Source organism: Topomyia yanbarensis, chromosome 2 (genome assembly GCF_030247195.1).
Source record: "Topomyia yanbarensis strain Yona2022 chromosome 2, ASM3024719v1, whole genome shotgun sequence".
NCBI lineage: Eukaryota > Metazoa > Arthropoda > Insecta > Diptera > Culicidae > Topomyia > Topomyia yanbarensis.
The window spans coordinates 330,311,654-330,331,934 of record NC_080671.1 but is presented as its reverse complement, the minus strand read 5'-3'; the positions used below and the strand labels follow the sequence as shown (position 1 = coordinate 330,331,934).

The 20,281-nt window shown below is 37.3% G+C and overlaps 1 protein-coding gene across 5 annotated transcripts in view; it reads left to right on the top strand.

The window, feature by feature from the left end:
* The window catches only part of LOC131683893 (SH2B adapter protein 2), a 57,993-nt gene extending 38,029 nt beyond the window's left edge, over window positions 1-19,964 (top strand). For 4 of the 5 annotated variants that reach the window (XM_058966274.1, XM_058966276.1, XM_058966278.1 and 1 more), the window contains exons 5-6: window positions 1,912-2,898; window positions 18,870-19,963. In XM_058966274.1, the coding sequence (XP_058822257.1) occupies window positions 1,912-2,898; window positions 18,870-19,088 (1,206 nt within the window). In that variant the 3' untranslated portion in view covers window positions 19,089-19,963. Of the gene's footprint in view, window positions 1-1,911; window positions 2,899-18,869 lie in introns of all 5 variants that reach the window. The other variant, XM_058966279.1, reaches the window with a different exon arrangement.
* Window positions 19,965-20,281: the final 317 nt, after the last annotated feature.

The window sequence follows — 20,281 nt, the reverse complement described above, 5'->3', positions numbered from 1 at the left end:
AAAGAGATGGCAGTGGCAATATTAATCACAGTAGTGAGAACAATCCTGTAAAGCTCTTCATTACTATCGTCGCTTGCATAACATGGCGAACGCATCTAGGATAATGAGCCTATTTTCGCAATGTTTCTATTATCACGCTACCCATTTGAAGCCGTTGGTTAGTGCAGCGTTTGCTATCTTTGTTCAACAAATTGGATCAAATGGTAGGGCGACAATTGGAGCACTCGATTGGAACTTTAGTTGCGATCAAACACTAGCATTTCATCGTTTTTAGGCCATTTGTGTTATTAGATTGGTTCTTAAGAACGAAGCAAGGTTGTGAATGCCAAATTAATGCACTCCATCGAGTGTAGGCAGAGTAATTAATAATCTTGTGAGGTACCCTTCTAAATAGAGTAAAAATAGGTACTTTACCCTATTTTCAATTTTGATGAAGCAACAAATCTCCCGAGTAACAGAAAAACTCACGACATACACTTTTGTAAAAAAAATGAGTTATGGGCATCATTTACATAGATCGTTATGGGACTGATATGCGTAGAACTTTCCGGTTTCCGCTCGATTTCTCGGCATAACAGTCCCACTTAACATTTTTCTTAAAAACTAACGTTAATTGAATCTCTATAATAAAAAACTGGGCTGATTATATTGAAAACGATTGCCATGAACGTAATTTTGGACAATAAAGCTTTATTTGTTACACCGTATCCCTCCAGATGGCTAATACAATTTTCATCTTCAATCGCGTTTTTCTCAGTTGCCAGTTTTGCAACATGGGACAATTGGGCGTAGAACGGCAGTATAAGTTTTATTTCCTCGTTGCAATTTAGTTATTCTTTGGACATTTTTTCGACTTTCTCCTTACTACTGCTGGGATAAAAACGGGAGAGATACAACCGGTGTAACATACGTAGGAGGTGGAACCGTAACAATGTTGCTATTAACTTTTAACCCCCAACCAGAATATTGCTCAGATCAGGGCCATCCTCGCGACGACGTTTCTGAGTTGGTCGAGAGTTACCGAAATTTGGTCGGACTGGAATAGCATTTAAAACCAGCGCTGCGAAATTCGCTGGTTATTTTTGAATAACTCGGTTGTTAGGTTCAGCATAGACGTCGTCCGTTTTCACAGCAATAGCGAAGAAACGGCGTCACGAAAACGATCATCATTTGCTTAACTCATTTATTGCACATCCAAAATAAAATGGGGTCTCCGCAACAATTCTCTTATCAAGTTGTTTCCCGCATTACATATGTATCACATTTTTGCAAAGGCCCACGCATTCGATAAAGTCGTCGTCCGATTTGACGATCTTCGCACAGTGATCGCATGCACTGGTCATAATGCCCGCCGACTAAGAATACAGAGAATGAAGTATAGATTGCGCTGCGTTCGGTTGAAAATTTTGATGGATAAGTGGCAGCAATTCAATCGATTACGTCCTCCGCTGGTTTTTTGACAACACAAAAGTAAACAGGAGACACTTTTGAAATGCACAATAATAACGATAACTACTTCACAAATCTCGTCAAAAATTAAAATTACCGGAGCGATAGATATAAAAAACGAGTCGGTAAAAATACACAGCCAAAATATGACGTTTTTTACATGGGTATTCCTCAGGGTTCATGACTTTATGTTTACTTCAATGATTGAATGACCAAAAAATAATTTGTGAAATAATAACTATTTCCTGAAAATAAACTGACCATTTAATCCAAGTAACCTTTATCATTAGCACTAGATTATACCAAATGACCATAACGGATTATGGAAAATGTACGTGACGCTGAATAACTTTATTTTAAATGATCTAGTTAGACCCTGTGCTCACACAACACACCGCAAGAAGATTACTATTTCGTCCTCTCATTTGGCATAATGAAACTCATTTTTTTCATTTTCCACAGCCCCGCAGCGGCGTATTCTGCTTTCTGATTACGGAAGCACGCGAAACGACTGCCCTTGAGATGCCCGACCACGAAAATACGTTCGTGCTAAAGGCGGACAACAATATGGAGTACGTGATCGAGGCACGGGACACCGACGATATGCGAAGCTGGCTGGCGACGATACGCTACTGTATGCGTAGTACTCCAACGTCGCAGCTGCCGCCGATTTCGGACATGAACGCGACAACTCTGAACACGTCTATATCGCTCGGTGTCGGTGGTGGTCCCGGAGGAGGAGGCACTACCACCGGTGGCGGTGGTGGAATGTCTCTCAATTTGAATACATGCATGGTGCATGATTTGAACAATCTTAATTTGAACCAGTCCTCGTTGAACGCAGTGCCAACGATGATGGCCCCGGAGCTACCGCCCCGGCGTCCGGATGATAGAATATCATCTTCGTCGAATTTTGAGCTGACCGAAGGTGATCTGGACCAGGCGCACGAGACTGACACCGACCTGACGGCAATGATGCGCGAGTATCCCTGGTTCCACGGCACGTTGGCACGGTCTGAAGCTGCACAGCTGGTGCTGCACAACGGTGCCTCTAGTCACGGTGTGTTCCTAGTACGGCAAAGTGAAACCCGTAAGGGCGAGTTTGTGCTAACCTTCAACTTCCAAGGCAAAGCAAAACATCTACGAATGACCCTGAATGATTTGGGTCAGTGCCGGGTGCAGCATCTGTGGTTCCCGTCAATCACCGAAATGTTGGAACACTTTCGGCAACATCCCATTCCGCTGGAGTCCGGTGGAACGGCTGATGTGACGTTGACAAACTTTGTAGTGCTTCCGTCACATGCGATGGCCACCACGCAGTCCAACAGTAACAACTACTCCACAACAACCATCGGAGGAGGTGGTGGAGGCGGAGGAGGAGGAGGAGGCGTCAACACAGGAGGAACTGGTACCGGAACCAGCACCAATCCCAACACCAGCCCGCGACATGTGAGATAGTTGACATCTTTTTGTGTCCTTACATCTTCTAGTTCTGTGTTTTAAGTTTTATGTTGCGCCTCTTTATGAGTTTGTTGATACAAACTACATACAACACAATTAACTATTAACCAACAATAGAACAATCAAACCGGTTAGGAGACAGCGCAATACGAGACAGAGACTTTAACAGATCCAACGGTAAAACTCCTACGAAAAGAGTACCATGTTAAACATGAGATTTACTCACGCTTTATTTGTGTTAATATATACAAACTGTATTGGTTCATAGAAAAAAAGAACCATGATTTTTGTGTAAATTTTCTAGCTGTTTTATACAGGTTATTGTATTGTTTGGCTCTTGATTTCAACTGTTACAAAAGATACAAGTACGTCAAACTTTAAAACCAGTTCAATCAATCGTTCCCAATTTGGTTGCATTTGTTTACTGCCCGTATACGGTTTGAACAGCGAACAGTTATGTTTGACCGTATGTAGTAGTTCTGTTAGTAGTAACGACACCGACTATTATACTTTTACCCTAATATATACACAAATGCGCATATAACACTCACGACAACACAACCTGAGATTATGACTGGTGTGCATGCTTTACCATTGCTGTGCTGCGAAGAATGGAATTTAAGCCAACGAAATAAAACAAAACAGAAATCAACAGCTGAAAAAAGTCTGCGGTGCGGCGTAGTAGAACATTTTTAACCAATGTGTAACTCTGTAACGGAACAAGCGTTTCTACATAAGCGTGTAGCTATAACAATGAACAAACCATATGGACAGTAAAAAGTAAAGGAAAAGCATGAGCATTATTATTTATAATTTAACAACTTTCGGTTATTATTTTGCCTGAGAGAACATCCGTGATTAGTTTATAACTGTCAAGTTGTCGTACCGTTTGTGTGCTAGAATATTGGTAGACTAGCGATGAGGATCATATTGTGAAAGGAATAAACTCTTTAGAATTCAATAAACAATTAAATAGTGTAGTTAAGTTGACAACGCAGAGAAACACTACGATAAGTTGCATTATGCTTGAAAAAAGCATTATTTTGTCGGTGTTAAGTCAGACCGGACTAAGTAGCAAAATCTTAAAAAATAATATAATGATAGAACTGGATAAAGATTTTTCAGCTATAATTGACTTTCGACAGATTTGAAATATGTTATAATAAGCATGAATTATAGCGAAAATTAATTTCGAATTATAACCTAAAGGATGCTGCGTTCCAAATTTTAAACTTGTTTTTCTCGAAATCAATACAATGTCATATTTCGGCCTGACTTAACACCTACCATTTCGAATGAAACAATTTTTTTGAAAATAAAGTCTTTGGGACCACTGTGCGTTGGTTTCAAAATGCTTGGATTGTTTGCCCAAATAACAATCCCAATGCTTGGGTTTTATCGAAGCATGACTGATTAAATCGATTGTATACTATTCCCCCGAAAATCATTCCCCAGAAAGCCATTCCCCAGAATTCCATCCCCCAGAATACCATCCCCCAGAATATACTATTCCCCAGAAAGTCGTTTCCCAGAATGTACCATTCCCCAGAATTCCATCCCCCAGAATGCACCATTTCCCAGAAAATCATTCCCCAGAAGTTTTATTTTTTATTCGATCTTTTTAACGTGCTACAGTCGTGATTCGCTGGTCGGTCCAACTAACGAATCAAATTCTTTACTTGGGCATAGACTGTGGCCCAACCAACGAATCACTATTGTTCCCACTTCCATCAAACGACATTCTTCGCTTTCGATTCGTGCACATTTGAAATGATTTGCATTGTGTTGAAACCTGAAGTTAGGATGACATTATTTGCTAATTCATGTTGTGTTGAATATTGCGATAAAGACAAAATAAAACACTGAAGTGTTTTTTCCCCAGAAAGAACTATTGTCCCGGAAACATGTAGAACAAATTTCAAAATCTAATACAGGTCTGTTTTGAGAGACATTTGGCAACAATAATAGTAAGCGATAGGGCCCCTTGCTAGGATTAAAAAAAATGAAACTGTTATGTAAGCACTGAGAATGTAAGTAAGGTTATATGGTGAAACCAAAACGAAGTAATTGAAATGATGAGGTATTAGGCTGCTGAGTATGAGCTATTGAAAGCGGTGGCTCCTCGCAAGTAAGCCAGTTATCCATTCGCTTATCCGATTTACTCAAACATAGGAATTGATTCCTTCTTTCAAATATGAGCAGTTCATTGAATTTTCATGCCAAATGACACTCTTGCACGCAGGCTTGTGATTAACTTTTGAGCAAGACTATCCTGTTCGGCATAAAGTCTTTTGGCACAACATCTGACATAAGACATTATATAGTAGTTGTCCATTTGACCTAACAGTCGTGTAGCATAAGCACATACAAACAGACATAACACTATGATTAATTCATTGAAAATATCGATCGAAGGTTGGGGTGTTTCCGCCAAACACTATACACGGTTCCAACCACTCATTTACAAATTAGTTAACCCTCAGACCCCGGAACTTTTTTTTACTAGTGGTCTATCCCGTATATTTGCGCATATATCAGTGGCGCCATATATGGATTATAATCGTAAATGCGATCACTGTCCCAACTAAAAATATATTCAAAATGAGCACTAACATTGGCGAAGAATTGTTGTCGAGTATGATATCTGTTAGTCTGTGGTATAAGAACCATTTGGCATAAGCCACGAAAATATTTTCGAATATATTTTGGGTAGATCGTACATTTGCATAGGAAATATTTCCAATTCAAATGAAAGATAAACCTCGACAAACATATGATTACGCCGTTAAAGCCAACTGTCAAAATTCATTTTTAGCGGAAATTCTGGACAAACCATTACTCTCCAACCAAAGATGTTGGTAGTAAACAAAAGAAAAAGGTTTTCTCTTTCATTTAAAGCTGTGAACTGTGTGTGGCCTATAACGGTTTGTCAGGAATTTCCTTTCAAAGAGAATTTTGACAGTTGGATTTTACGCCGTAATCGTATGTTTGTAGAGAAATGCTCTAAAAACACACCAAACCGTTTGTCAAAATGAGCATTCATTTCGACTTTAATACAGATTCAAAGAATGTTCAAAAGAAGGAATCAACACCTATGATTGAATAAACCGGTCAGAGGAAAATATCACAAATTTGCGTGCAAGAATTTTTTGGCATACAAAACCAAAAAAACTGCTCATGATTGAAAGAAGGAACCAATCCCTATGCTCGAGTAAACCGGTTGTACGAGTGGATAACATGTTTGCTTGCGAGGGGCGGCCACATTCGGCGACATGTCCTCAGCAGCTTTACACCGCACCAGTTCCTTGAATTTGGTAATGCGCAAACCTTAGACTTAATCACAAAAAAACATTAACTTTTCTGGGGAATGGGGTATTCTGGGGTATGACTTTCTGGGGAATGGAGCATTCTGGATAATGGCTTTCTAGGGAATGGTATATTCTGGGCAATGTTTTTCTGGGGAACGGTACATTCTGGGGGATGGAATTCTGGGGATTGGCTTTCTGGGAAATGGCTTTCTGGGGAATGGTATACAACCGATTAAATCTGGTTTTATCATTGCTTTTGACAAGGACTTGTAGCTGTATCTGATCGTTTTGAGGAATTCCACGAAGATCCGTCCGAAAATCTTTAAAATCGTGACCGAATATCTTAGATTCCAATGAAACTTTACACGTTTCACCGTCATGCAAGACTAAATATTTTCCACAGGTAATAAGATTATTTTGACTCAAGAGCAACTTTTCAAAAGGGCGTAAACGTTCCTACGTGTATGAATTTCAAAATTTTTATGTTCGATTACTGTATTTTATGCAGCAAAACTATCTGAGAACGAGTTACAGGGAATGAATACTTTTGTCTGAAAAAATATACACTGAAAAAAATGTCATTTTTCAAAAAAACTAAAATTTATGATAAAAATTTAAATCGCGAAAAAATCCATTTTTTTAATTTTTTTATATTTTGGTACCAAAAACCTAAAGAGAAAAGAAACATTTTGAATGTGATTGCATGATGGAGAAAAAATCGGTAAAAAAGTTTTCCTAACAATAAGTTGGTACATGTTTTTAAATTTCATACTAATAGACATACAAAATTGTAATTCTATTACAGAATATAATTCTAAGCACCATTTAAAATCAAAATGCATTTAACAAAAATCTTCCAAAATGCGATAGTTTTCGAGATATTTGAAATTTTGCTCCTTCAAAAACAATTAATTCGTGTAATTATGTTCTTTTTAAAAGTTATTCGCGTTACCCCATCAAAAAATGTCAAAAATTTAATGTTTATCGTTTTAAAGACTAAAAGCAACTTTTTTAGTGTATTTGGATCCTGGAGAAGCTTTCAATAAAAAAATTTCCTAACAACAACTTTTGACATTTTTTTATAATTCTTACTGTTTGCAGTCAAAAATATAATTTTCTTTTTGAATATGATTTTAAACGCCATTTTAAATCGAAATGCTCTTAACAAAAAATTTCTAAAATGTAGTAGTTCTCGAGATATTTTAACTTTTGTTTTAACAACACAATTATTTTGTTTTATTACGACCTTTTCATAAGTTAGTCGCGTTTCTCCATCAACAATAATAGGTTTTTCAAAAGGCCCGTAAACTTTCCTGCAACTTTCTCTTTGACATCAAGGCGATATTGTGAAACATTTTAAAGTTACATGAAAACAACCAACATATGATTCAGCTATATAGTTTAATCATTTTGGTTGCATTAAATTTTTGACATTTTTTGATTCAAACATTAAATTTTTGACATTTTTTGATGAAGTAACGCGAATAACTTTTAAAAAGAGCATAATTACACGAATTAATTGCTTTGGAGGAGCAAAATTTCAAATATCTCGAAAACTATCGCATTTTGGAAGATTTTTGTTAAATGTATTTTGATTTCAAATGGTGCTTAGAATTATATTCTGTAATAAAATTACAATTTTGTATGTCAATTAGTATGAAATTTAAAAACATGTGCGAAGTTATTGTTAGAAAAACTTTTTTACCGATTTTTTCTCCATCATGCAATCACAATCAAAATGTTTCTTTTCTCTTTAAGTTTTTGGTAACAAAATACAAAAAATTTAAAAAAATGGTTTTTTTCACAATTTAAATTTTTTCATAAATTTTTGTTTTTTTGAAAAATGACAACATTTTTTTCAGTGTATATTTTTTTCGGACAGAAGTATTCATTCCCTGTAACTTGTTCTCAGATAGTTTTGCAGTATAAAATACAGTAATCGAACAAAAAAAATTTGAAATTCATACACGTAGAAACGTTTACGCCCTTTTGAAAAATTACTCTTGTATCAAAATATTCCAATTGCCAGAGAATATCATGAAGATTCATACAGCGAACACACCTGCAAAGTTTCGTTCGAATCGACGATGGTCATATTTTGCGGTCGGCCGGTTTCTCATGGAATCCTTCTTTTTCAACTACCATAAAACCAAAAGATAGTTTTATGACATTCTTGTTCAATGCTGAATGTATCTGAGATTGCTACAATAAAACCTTCTTAAAATCATACATTTTTAACAAAGTAAAAGCATTCTTGTATAAAGGCGTTCTATAACAAACAAACAAATAAACTGCTCAAGTGCTGTACATATAGCGAGATGTTGTTAGTTTTTTGTATAGCTCTATTTAACATTCGTTGTTTGAAAAGTATTAGAACCTGGACGGAATTGTAATTACCATAACAGTTAATCATAGGCATTTTCGTTTCACCATTTTCAATAATAATATTTTCAATGTTTATGTTGTTGAAAGGGCAATCTTCCAAAAAACCAACCTGTCTTGAACAATTCCAAGTAGTTTTATTCAAGTCTAACAGATTATCTTCAAAAGTGCCATAAATAAAAAATGGATTTATTGCGTTCTGAAAAAATCATTGCTCTTGATTAAGAATAATTAGTTTTACTAGGACCTTATCTGCCGGTACCCGCATAACAGTCTTATATGCATTTTCATCACTTTTGAGTCAACCTCAGGGTTAAGTCCCATTTTTATTGTACTATCAAATAACACACTGATTATTATTGATTAATTCAAAAAATGTACAAAAAACATCAACTAATGCCAGTCCCATATGAAAAGTATCCACATATCAGTCCCATATGAATTTTGGATGAAAGCTGCAGACAATATTTATCGGTTATATTTGTATTGACATTTTTTCGACTATCCTGATGCACATCAATAAAAACGGTTGGGAGGTGTTAGGGCATAGCGTAGTTGTAAATCGTACGCAGCTCACTTGGATACAAAATAAAACAAAAATCTTATGGTCGCATTTTCTTGACATAATAATTTTGCATATGGGACTGTTATGCGAGTACTGGCAGTTATAGTCGGTTCAATTAAAACCAATGACAAGTAATGGCGTCATTAAATGTTTGATTTAGCCGGGATGGTGCAGTTACAATAAACATCTATATTTTAATGGACTACACTGATACTTTCTATTTTAAACACATTTCTGGACTAGAAAAAGGTTGCTGTACACGATTCATTTAAAATATAGCAATTAAAATATACACGAAAATTATTGAATTTTCGGAAAGATTGTATAAATATTATGAATATCAATGTTTAGACAATTGTTCCAAGGTGTGTTGAGTTTTTCGAACTTTTATATTGTATAATAACGGAAAGCTGAACATGGTATGAAAGTTTTCTCAATTATAAGTTAAACTGCTGACAACTTTTATTAACGATTTTTCATTTTGGTAAGGGACTGTCACATAATGGATAGATTTTAGCTCAAACTGTTTCTTTTCGACTACAAACAAGCCATCTATCTAACAAAACAGTTTTGTAGCGCGCTAGAAGTGCTCTTGTAAAAGAAAATCATAAAACTATCAACTTCTTCCAGTTCTGTTTATTTTCCGTCGGCCTATTTCCGCTACGAGGCCAAACACCGACGCCAGAGAGGTGACACTCCCACTATCTGGACTGGATATCGACCCATCAACTCATGGACCGGGGACCAACGGCTTTACTTCCCTTCCGAAGGAAGGCGTGACCTCAGATTTTTCTCACCTCTGAAAAATCTCAACGACCTCGACTGGGATTGAACCCAGACCAACTGGGGTGGGCGGCGGTCACGCTTACCACCCAACCATCGGCGCCGTCATAAAAAAAAATCTATCAACACTTATGGTAGTTTTATCGTAGTTTTAGGCAGATTTTTAGTACAGCTATAAGAGTGCAACCTAAAAGTTTTAAGGGAACCTTGGAAAGTACTCTTGAGAACCTTCTTATGTATGGGTCTTTTTCGCTTAAGGGGGTGGAGCTTATGGCTGTCTTGAAAAAGTTTTGCAGAATAATTGAATCGAATGTTTTTTTGTTCGGTTTTATGAAACTAGTCTTGAAGATATCTTCGAGTGTATCGTAAAACTGAGTTTGTTACTTGGGGGGATGGGTTGCTTCTCTAATCTTCTGGCACATCCAGAGCCGTAGAATGTGGTTGGCCGGACTGGCCCCCGTCAAGGGCGCCAGCCTCAGATGGGCGCCAAAATCATGAGCGGCTTTTTAATTTTTGTGAGGATAAATCATGAAATTAGTGAAGATAATGTGTCATTTCCAAGTGAACTCAACACTGAAAAAGAAGAGAATGTAAACACCAAATGGTTGCAAAACTAAAGCAATTTTGTCGCCACGAACGTCATTTGCTTGCTTTAGACAGAATATCACAATTCTGAACTTATCTGGACGACTTTCTCGGGATATCTGTCACTGTTGAATATGTCTAAGGAATAAGGAAGGAATACGAAAGCAGAGACAGAAATTACGGAAGATATAATAAAATGAAAGACAAACCGAAGGAAAAATCTGCAAACATGTGGTAAGTCTGAGGGTGACATTCCCAACTGTTTCTAACCGAAACTGTTTTGTAACATTACTTTGACCCTCCCAATTTACAAAAGAGCTTGGTGTTATCGAATTGAACCACTTGCTCCTCGAGTTTGTGTTAGTGGAATGTTATACAACGCATGTTGTATTCACATGTCTATGTGAAATTTTTTAAACCTTTATATTTGAAGTCTTTCTTTTGGGAGATTCATGTTTACCACGACTTATTCGCTGAGAATACTGCAACTGCCTTTGTGGCCACCGCCTTAGGAGAGTGGACCCATTTCCATGTACATACGAAATCATTTTTCGAAAGTAGAACTAAAAAGAATGACAAAGTTAACACCAAAACTGTGACCTCGCCAAGGATGCCAGAAGGTCACGCTACGGCTCTGGGTACATCACATGATTTGGTATTTCTAGTGTGTATAACAAACATAAATATGTGACACAAGGCGCTAAACACGCACTAAAATCCTGTCAATCCGTGCCATACTATCCGAGGTCATAACGTCAGAACACACACTAGAAGCCAAACCACCGAAATAGTATATTAGAGGAATGGTTCGTATGAATATTCCCCACAATTGTTGTTATTGTTATTTATCAGTGTGCAATCGGGCTGTCTCCACAACCTATGTGCAATTACTGTACACCTACCGTCTCGCCGTGTGTGCAGTGCTTTATGGTCACACCTACGACCGCGCACCCGGCTTCCCATGAGTGTTTTTGGCAGCCTCTGCTTCCATGTTGCTCAGGGATACATTGCTCCTATACAAGCATACATACGGGCTTACATTAATACATAGTATGTATGTCATACATTTGGCACAAGTTTAGAGCGTGTAACGTCGTGTCATCTAGTCTGTCATCCTATGGAAAATCATCCTACCATCGCCTTGGGGTCAACGTCATATTGGCAAATTTCGCATTGAATCCGTTTCTCGGCCCTATTCTGCGCGGCGTGTGACGTGAGACGACTAATCTCACCTCACTTTACGTGACTTTTTTCACCCTATTCTGAGAGTCGACTCGGGTGATGTGAGATTCCCCATTGCGGTTAAATGGGTGTCTCACGTCACCCGAAGTGACTCTTCAGAATTGGGTGAGAAAAGTCACTTAGAGTGAGGTGAGGTTAGTCGTCTCACGTCACACGCCGCGCAGAATAGGGCCGTCTGTCTCTTCCTTTTTGTCTCCTAGGTCCGAAGCGGATCAATCGACTGTTAATTGAAACGGTAAACATACATACTAGCAGTATTAGTCCTTACTCGCGACTTTTCTATTATTATCATTCTGAGTAGCTAGACGCGTGAAGGCGTTGTAGGGTTTCAAAAAAAGAATCTCTGCCCATAAAGGACATAAGAAATATGTATCCACTATTCCCCCTAAAGTTTGCTCGAACCGAATGTCCGCCTGGTTTGACTTGAATAGACCACACGGACCCTAAAGGGTTGCTTATGATCAGAGTCGGTGTGCTTGGTTGAATTAAACAATCATAAAAACAAGTCCCGAATAAGTAACTATCTCTTAGGTGCCAGTCCTGCACTCCTTCCCTGAACTAGCCTCATACCCACGGTCAAAGGAGTCGACAACTAGTAGAATCCACATGTCCTCCACCCAAGCGAATTGATCAACTTGTAAGTAGGAGCACGTATCTACCAACCAGCCAAGAAGACTTCCGAACCAATGAGAATGGACCATGCCAGTCGAAGGCCACAGGCCCAGCACCATCTCGTACAGTTCCTGAAATTAAAATTTTTGTTAGTGCTACTTACAGATTTCATGCCAATGGTAATAAGTGTCTCTTTCCCTCTTGTTAAACTCGCCTGCCGCTGCTCATCTCTTCCGGCATTTCGACGCCGTTGGTCGATCGTCTCAAAGAAGAGATCGAATATAAACTATCAGAAGCGAAAAAGACGTTATTTACCACATTAAATATAGTCCCTAAGCCTATAATCAACTAAGGCTGGCTGTCGATTCTAGCGCAGAAACGCTAGTGATGTGGCCATCAGGAATACGTCAGACAACCTCAATTGACCCCCTTCGACACCAGTTTGGCCTTATCAAGTCGTAACACGGGTGGAGGCTTGAAAACTGCCGAGTGTCGGTTGAGAACAGCTTAAAGCAACATCTGATGTTGCTCCAAATGTATGTGATATTCAAGACTGATTTGGACAGTTTCATTGAGCCTGGCTGCATACCTCACATAACTAGACTCACTGTTCTCCATTCACCCATATGAATATTCCCCAGAATCCGATAAAAATTCAAAATTAGGTATGGCTTACCATGATTGAACTAGAAAAATTACCTTTTTATACTGAAGAGGTAGAAAGTTGGATTTTCGACAAAGTTTTAGAAATGCTCGTAATGAAGAATTTTGTCGAACAACTTGAACTTGTAGGGCTAAAGGTTATCGATTTATAAAACGTTTTCTATGGCAACCCCCTTAAATTTAGTTTTTTTCTGATATAACTTTTTCCATTGTGACTTATCATGCAAACGATGTTCCAGGCAAATGTAGGCCTCTACACACCACATAATATTGTTGCAGACTTTATGTTAAAATACTCATTCGTTTCTAAGTTTGATGATTTTTTTATACCAACTTCAACTACGTATAAGAAAGGTGCAAATCAAAATAAACCAGTGAGAAGGTTGGATGCGTGGTACTCTACAACTCCATGGTAAGCTCACTTTTTCATGTTTTTTTTACTTTTTCCGTATTAAAATCAACGAAAAAACCTTTTCTTGATTTTTTCATAAAGCTTTGTAATTAATGGTTTAACAGTCTTTTGTAAGCATTAAATTCATTATGACATGTGTATTTGAGTATACATCAGTTTGGGATCTCCGATGATATCAAAAACTGCACATTTTGGCTCCCACGTTTATAAACGCATAAGTGAAAATATTTTTATAATTGAATATCAAACCAAAAATTACTAAAATTTGCGAAAAAAATAAAAAAATCTTTGTTGATTTATGCATGGAAAAAGTCTTAAAACATGATAAAGTAAGCTTACCATATTTATAGGATTCTAGAGTGCCACGTTTGATCCGTTTTCCTATCTTTATAGTGCATAGTCTAGACATTGGAAAAATGCCTGCTTGTGTATTTTGGTTTGCACCTTTCTTTCTTTTACGTAATTTAAGTTGGCGTAAAAAATGGTAAAATCTTCAGTAACTTGGAAACGAATGAGTATTTTTACATAGTCTGCAACAATATTATGTGATTTTAATGGCTCCACATTTCTCTGGAAAATCGTTTGTACGATAAGTCACTATGGAAAAAGTTATATTTAAAAAACAAAAATTTAAGGGGATTAACACAGAAAACGCTTCATAAATCGATAACCTCTAATCCTACAAGTTCAAGTTGTTCAACAAAATTCCTCATTAGAGGAATTCCACGAAGATCCGTCCGAAAATCTGTAAAATCGTGACCGACCATCTTAGATTCCAATGAAACTACACATTTCACCGGGATGGACGACCAAAAATTTTTCCACAATCAGTAAGATTATTTTGACTCAAGGGGAATTTTTAAAAAGGGCGTAGATATTTCTACGTGCATTATTTGAATTTTTTGTTCGATTACTGTATTTTATACAGCAAAACTTTCTGAGAAGGAGTTACAGGGAATGAACAGAAATATTCATTCCCTGTAAAAATATATACTGAAAAAATGTCATTTTTCATAAAAACAAAAATTTGTTAAAAATTTAAATTGCATAAACCCATTTTTTCTAATTTTTTGTATTTTATCAACAAACATCTAAAGAGAAAAGGCACATTTTGAATGTGATTGTATGATGGAGAACTTATCAGTAAAAAAGTTTTTCTAACAATAACTTTTTACATTTTTAAATACATACTGATTGACATACAAAACTGTAATTTTATCACAGAATATAATTTCTAAGTACCGTTTGAAATCAAAATGTATTTAACAAAAATCTTCCAAAATGCGATAGTTTTCGAGATATTTGGAATTTTGTTCCAACATAAACAGTTAATTCGGGGTATTATGCTCTTTTTTAAATTTATTCCTGTTACCCCATCATAAAATGTCAAAAATCTAATGTTTATCGTTTTGAAGAAGTAAAAGAAAATTTTTCAGTATATTTGGATGATGGAGAAGCTTTCAAAAAAAAAGTTTTCCTAACAACAACTTTTGATATATTTTTGTAATTCATACTATTTGCAGTTAAAAATACAATTTGATTTTCGAATATGATTCTAAACGCCATTTTAAATCAAAATGATCATAACAAAAATTTTCTGAAATGTAGTAGTTCTCGAGATACTTTAAATTTTATTTTAACAACACAATTATTTTGTTTTATTATGACCTTTTCATAAGTTATGGGCAATTCTCCATCAACAACAATAAGTTTTCAAAAAGGCTCATAAAATTTCCTATAGCTTTCTCTATATGATATTGGGATGTTATGACGCAGAGCACTGCGTTAAAAAGTTCATTGACGCACTCATAAGAGTCATAACGTCCCAGGTCATAAGGTCCCAAAGAAAGTGGCGTTATAATGTCTGGAACAATATGACGCAACAGGCTTTTATGACGCGTCCCTTGTCCGGGACGGACGCTATGAGGCACGGTCGCTTTCGGATTTTATGTCGCAGTCGACTTCATGGACACTGTGACGCACTTATAGTGTCGGGTATTTCTAGCATCACAATGTCCCAGTTCCCCTTTTGGGACCTTATGACCTGGGACGCTATGACGCAGTGCTTATGCGTTATAATATGCAAAGCTATGAGTGTGTCCTACCATCTCAAAGTGTATGACGCAATGCTTCTGCGTCGTTATATCCCAATATCGGTGTGCGTCATAAGATCCCGGACATTATCACGCAGCACCTCTTTCAGACATTGTGACACAATAATGGTTTCGGATCTTTTGATACATTGTTATCGGATGTATTGACGCACCCTTGTGCGTCATAATGTCCCTCACTTTGTGACGCACTACCCTTCGGACGTTATGACCTCGGACGTTATGACACGGTTTCCCCGGACGTTATGATACACGTTCGATTTCAGATCTTATGTGGCAGTCGGTATCCTGGACACCGTGACGCACTTACAGTTTCGGATATTGTTATAGTTCATTTTCAGCCATCAAAAAAGAGCTTCGATTATTTTCAACTCTGATAAGAACTGCGCAATAATATCCCATGTCATACCGTCCCGAAATAATGTGCATCACAACGTTGTGACGCACAAGGGCGCATCATAATGTCCGAAAATAAATGTACGTCTTAAAATCCGCAATCATTCTAGTGTCGCATCGTCCGAAATCCGTACTGCGTCATAATGTCCCAACGAAGAGCGAGTCATAATGTCTGGGGTATTATGACGCACCAGGTTGTGGCATAATATCCGAAAATGATTGTGCGTCATAACATCCTAGATTTTATGACGCTCAATTATTTTCGGATCCTAGGGCCCACCCCTTGTGAGTCACAATGTCTCTGACATTATGATGCACATTCGTTTTCGGATCTTATGTCAAAGGGGAGTTCGTGAGCACTGTGACGCACTTATAGTTTCGGATACTATTATGCTACGTCGTATTGTCCCAATTCTATAAGACCTGGGACGTTATGACGCAGTAGGTACCTGTGCGTCAAAATATCCGAAACAATGAGTGCCTCATATTATTCCGGACTTTATGACGCAATACCTCTGCGTCTTAATATCCCAATATCAGTGTGCATCACAAGATCCCGGACATTATGACGCAGGACTAGTTTCGGATGTGGGGACACAGGAGAGGTTTCGGATCTTTTGACGTATTCTTGCTTTCGGATCTTATGACACACTATTCTACGTCATAATGTCCCGGGCGTTATGATGCTGACTATTGTGGGGCGTTATGAAGCAGTACCGTGCGTCATAATTAGACACTATGAGTGCGTCACAGTGTCCAAGACGTTTATTGCGACATAAATTTCGATAACGTGAATGCGTCATAACGTCCGAGATATTATGACGTACAACGGTTGCGTCACAACATCTGAAAACAGATGTGTATTATAAGGTTCCGTACTTTATTGCTTGTATGTGTGCTTCCCTAAAAAGACTTCAATGGAGTAAGATCAATTAATTAATCATTCTTTTTTAACACAACAATTAAGCTTATAACGGCAATGTACAATATATCAGAATACTGGCTCATAAATGACATAGTCATTTGGCATAAGGTCATTTGGCATAACGGTTATTTGGCATAATGGTCATTTGGCATAACATGGAGAATTGATCACACTGAAGGTTATTTGGCATAACGGACATATGCTATAACGGTCATTTGGCATAAGGGTCACTTGGCATAATTTTGAGAATTGATCACACTGAAGGTCATTTGACATAAAGGATATTTGACATAATGTTGGTAAGTGATCTCACTGAGTCATTTGGCATAACATACGAATGTATAGGTTATCAGGTGAATGACCCATAAGGTTAAAGCTGCACTAAGCAATAATAATAATAATGTGTTGTTAGCCATTACCTAATATTGATTATATTTCGAGTGAATTTTTAACATTTAATAGTTTCATTTTTGAAATCTTTGTGCTTGTCCATTCTTGTCGGAAGCGGCGGCCCCTCGCAAGCAAACATGCGATCCACTCGTTTGCCCGGATTACTCATTAATTTACTTATAACTAATAATAATATACTTATAAATTAGTTTAAGTCCGATGGAGCGACAGCGATGTCGGACGGCACGCAACTTGAAGCGATGTGGCGTGGCCACATTAGTCGTAAATGGTTTTATTAATTGGTAAAGAAGAATAATCTAATTAATTTTGGTTCAAGTTCAATTTTAGTACTATTGGTAAACAAACTCATTTAAATATTTAGGTCGTTGCCGTTGTGCTCAAACATTTGAGCTACATGCCAGCTACTTACAACTGCATAACTAACTTTCCCTCCAACGATGATCGTTATTGTCAACATGCAATCAAAATACATAATACATACAGGAAAGGATATACTCAAAAAACATCCTGGTAATCGATACTACATATACCTATGCCAAACGACCGTTATGCTAAATTACTGTTTTCATTAACAAAAAATATTTGTACGAAAAGATCTTCAGAAGTAGCAGGGCTCAAAATTATGCCGAATTACCTGACTTGTCGCACAATCTTAATTTATGCGTTTCCCTGTAGTCGAAAAAATGGCAAATGACCTCCAATGTGATCACTTCTCAAAATTATGCCAAATGACCGATATGCCAAATGTCCGTTATGCCAAATGACCTTCAGTGTAATCAATTCTCAAAATTATGCCAAATGTCTGTTATGCCAAATGACCTTCAGTGTAATCAATTCTCAAAAATTATGCCAAATGACCATTATGCCAAATGACCGTTATGCCAAATGTCCGTTATGCCAAATGACCTTCAGTGTAATCAATTCTCAAAATTATGCCAAATGACCGTTGTGCCAAATGTCCGTTATGCCAAATGACCTTATGCCAAATGACTTTATGCCAATTGACTCAAACCCTAGAATACTGTATTAACAAATCAATAAATGTTCGAAACGTTCAAGTGGTTTCTTTTTATTAGCAATTTGTATCATGCAACAGAGGAACAATCAGGGAATGTTTTCATAAGGATTACATTTCTGGAATGTTATAGATTAAACGAATATATACTTTTGGTAGGACAGAGTACATAAACATCTAAACCATGTTAGTTCAGTAGCAGGAGAAGAAATAGTTGCACAGTAGTCAGAAATTATATGATATAGTCCTGAAATTCTAGCATACAAACGTTGGTTCACTTTGGTTTACAAGTCTACCCAGTTTATCACCCTTATTTCAACTTTCACTGTTCGATGTGATTTCACATTAGGTAAGTAAGGCCAACCCGTATGTTTATCTATCTACATTGTAGTATTCCCAATATGCTTGAATAACGCTTCTTACAAAATTATAACCTTCCCTAGATTATTCCAAACTCTAAATTCGTACCTTCCCCCCCATATTTGACCGAAACCCCCCACAAATTTACACTTTCTCCTTCCGCATCCGCCGCTCACGCCAACCGTGCAGCCCTTGCAAGTGATCACTATGAATGGAAGCGTACGTATTAAAACGTGCGACCTGGAACTTTCGCAGCAGACTGTCTCGGCACACGAGATGCCTGGCGGACAGACCGGGACAGTAACTGGCCAAGGGACGATGTCTAACGCAGCACAGCAAGTACCACCGTCCGCAGCGAACAGTGAAGATGGCCAACGGGCCGTGGATAATCAGTACAGCTATGTTTGAAGCTGGACGGCTTGGTGTGATACCTGAAACACGCATAATTGTGACGTTGGAATTGAATACTGAGGAAACGAGTTTTTTGCGGGTTAGCTCCGGTAGTAGATTGTTTTTTATAATAACACAAACTTGTACGTGCATATGGAATTTTAAGAAACATTAGCTCAGAGATTACAAAAAATTTCAGGAAGAAAATAAGTTTAGAAACCAGAACAGACATGTGTTCAAAGTTAGAACAGAGACAGCTTCTCTTGTGTGTAAATATTAGCGCTTTGTAATTGAACACAATTTATTCCACATATTTACAGCTTGGAACCAACCAAACAAGTAGTTGAAAACTGCTATGCATAATTAACCGAATGATCAAATTCGGATAATGCTAACTGGAGGTCATACAATATTAATTTCTAATTACTTGTTACCAGATTGTTTAATGTCATAGTTAGAGTTGTGTTCAAGTGAAGCAGGCACCTTGCTTTTCGACGATTTAGCCAAAATTATTAATCATGTTTGGCAGATAGCACTCACCGTTCATTAAACACACTGTTGAACCCATCTTACCAAACATTCAAAAGAAGAAAAAAAAACAAATACTAAATTCATACGGTTATTAACAACTAAAACTTGAAACTATTACAAACAACTGTCATTGTCAAAAACAATTCAGCAAATCGTGTGCATAATGATCAATTCAAAACAAGCGTTCGTCTTTATATTAGGCAACAAACAACGTGAAATAAATGTTAAGGACATAAATACAAATGCGCGAAAAATTGGCAACGACAAAATAAAACCATATTAATGCATGAAATGCAACGCTACTATGCATGTAACGTGTAACAAAGTGAACAGTAAAATTCATAGATGAAATAATAAATTTAACGAATTGATGTAGCTTTCTTTACCTCATTTTTTCAGAGTTGATTTAGCAATAGACATTTGTCATTGAGAAAAAGCTAAGGGGCCATCCATATACCACGTGGACAATTTGGGAGAGGGTAGGGAGTACGAAAAAGTCTATGCTTGCCCATAGTGGGGGGGGGGGGGGGTAAAAAAAGTAATCCACGTGTACTCATACTTATATTTTTTCTCAATAAGGTCTTAATACAAATTTTTGTCATAATAGGCTTAAGCGTTTGATGTTTCCCTTCAAATCATTCCAAAACTGTGCAACACCGGGCAAAATGCTTCCGAAAAAA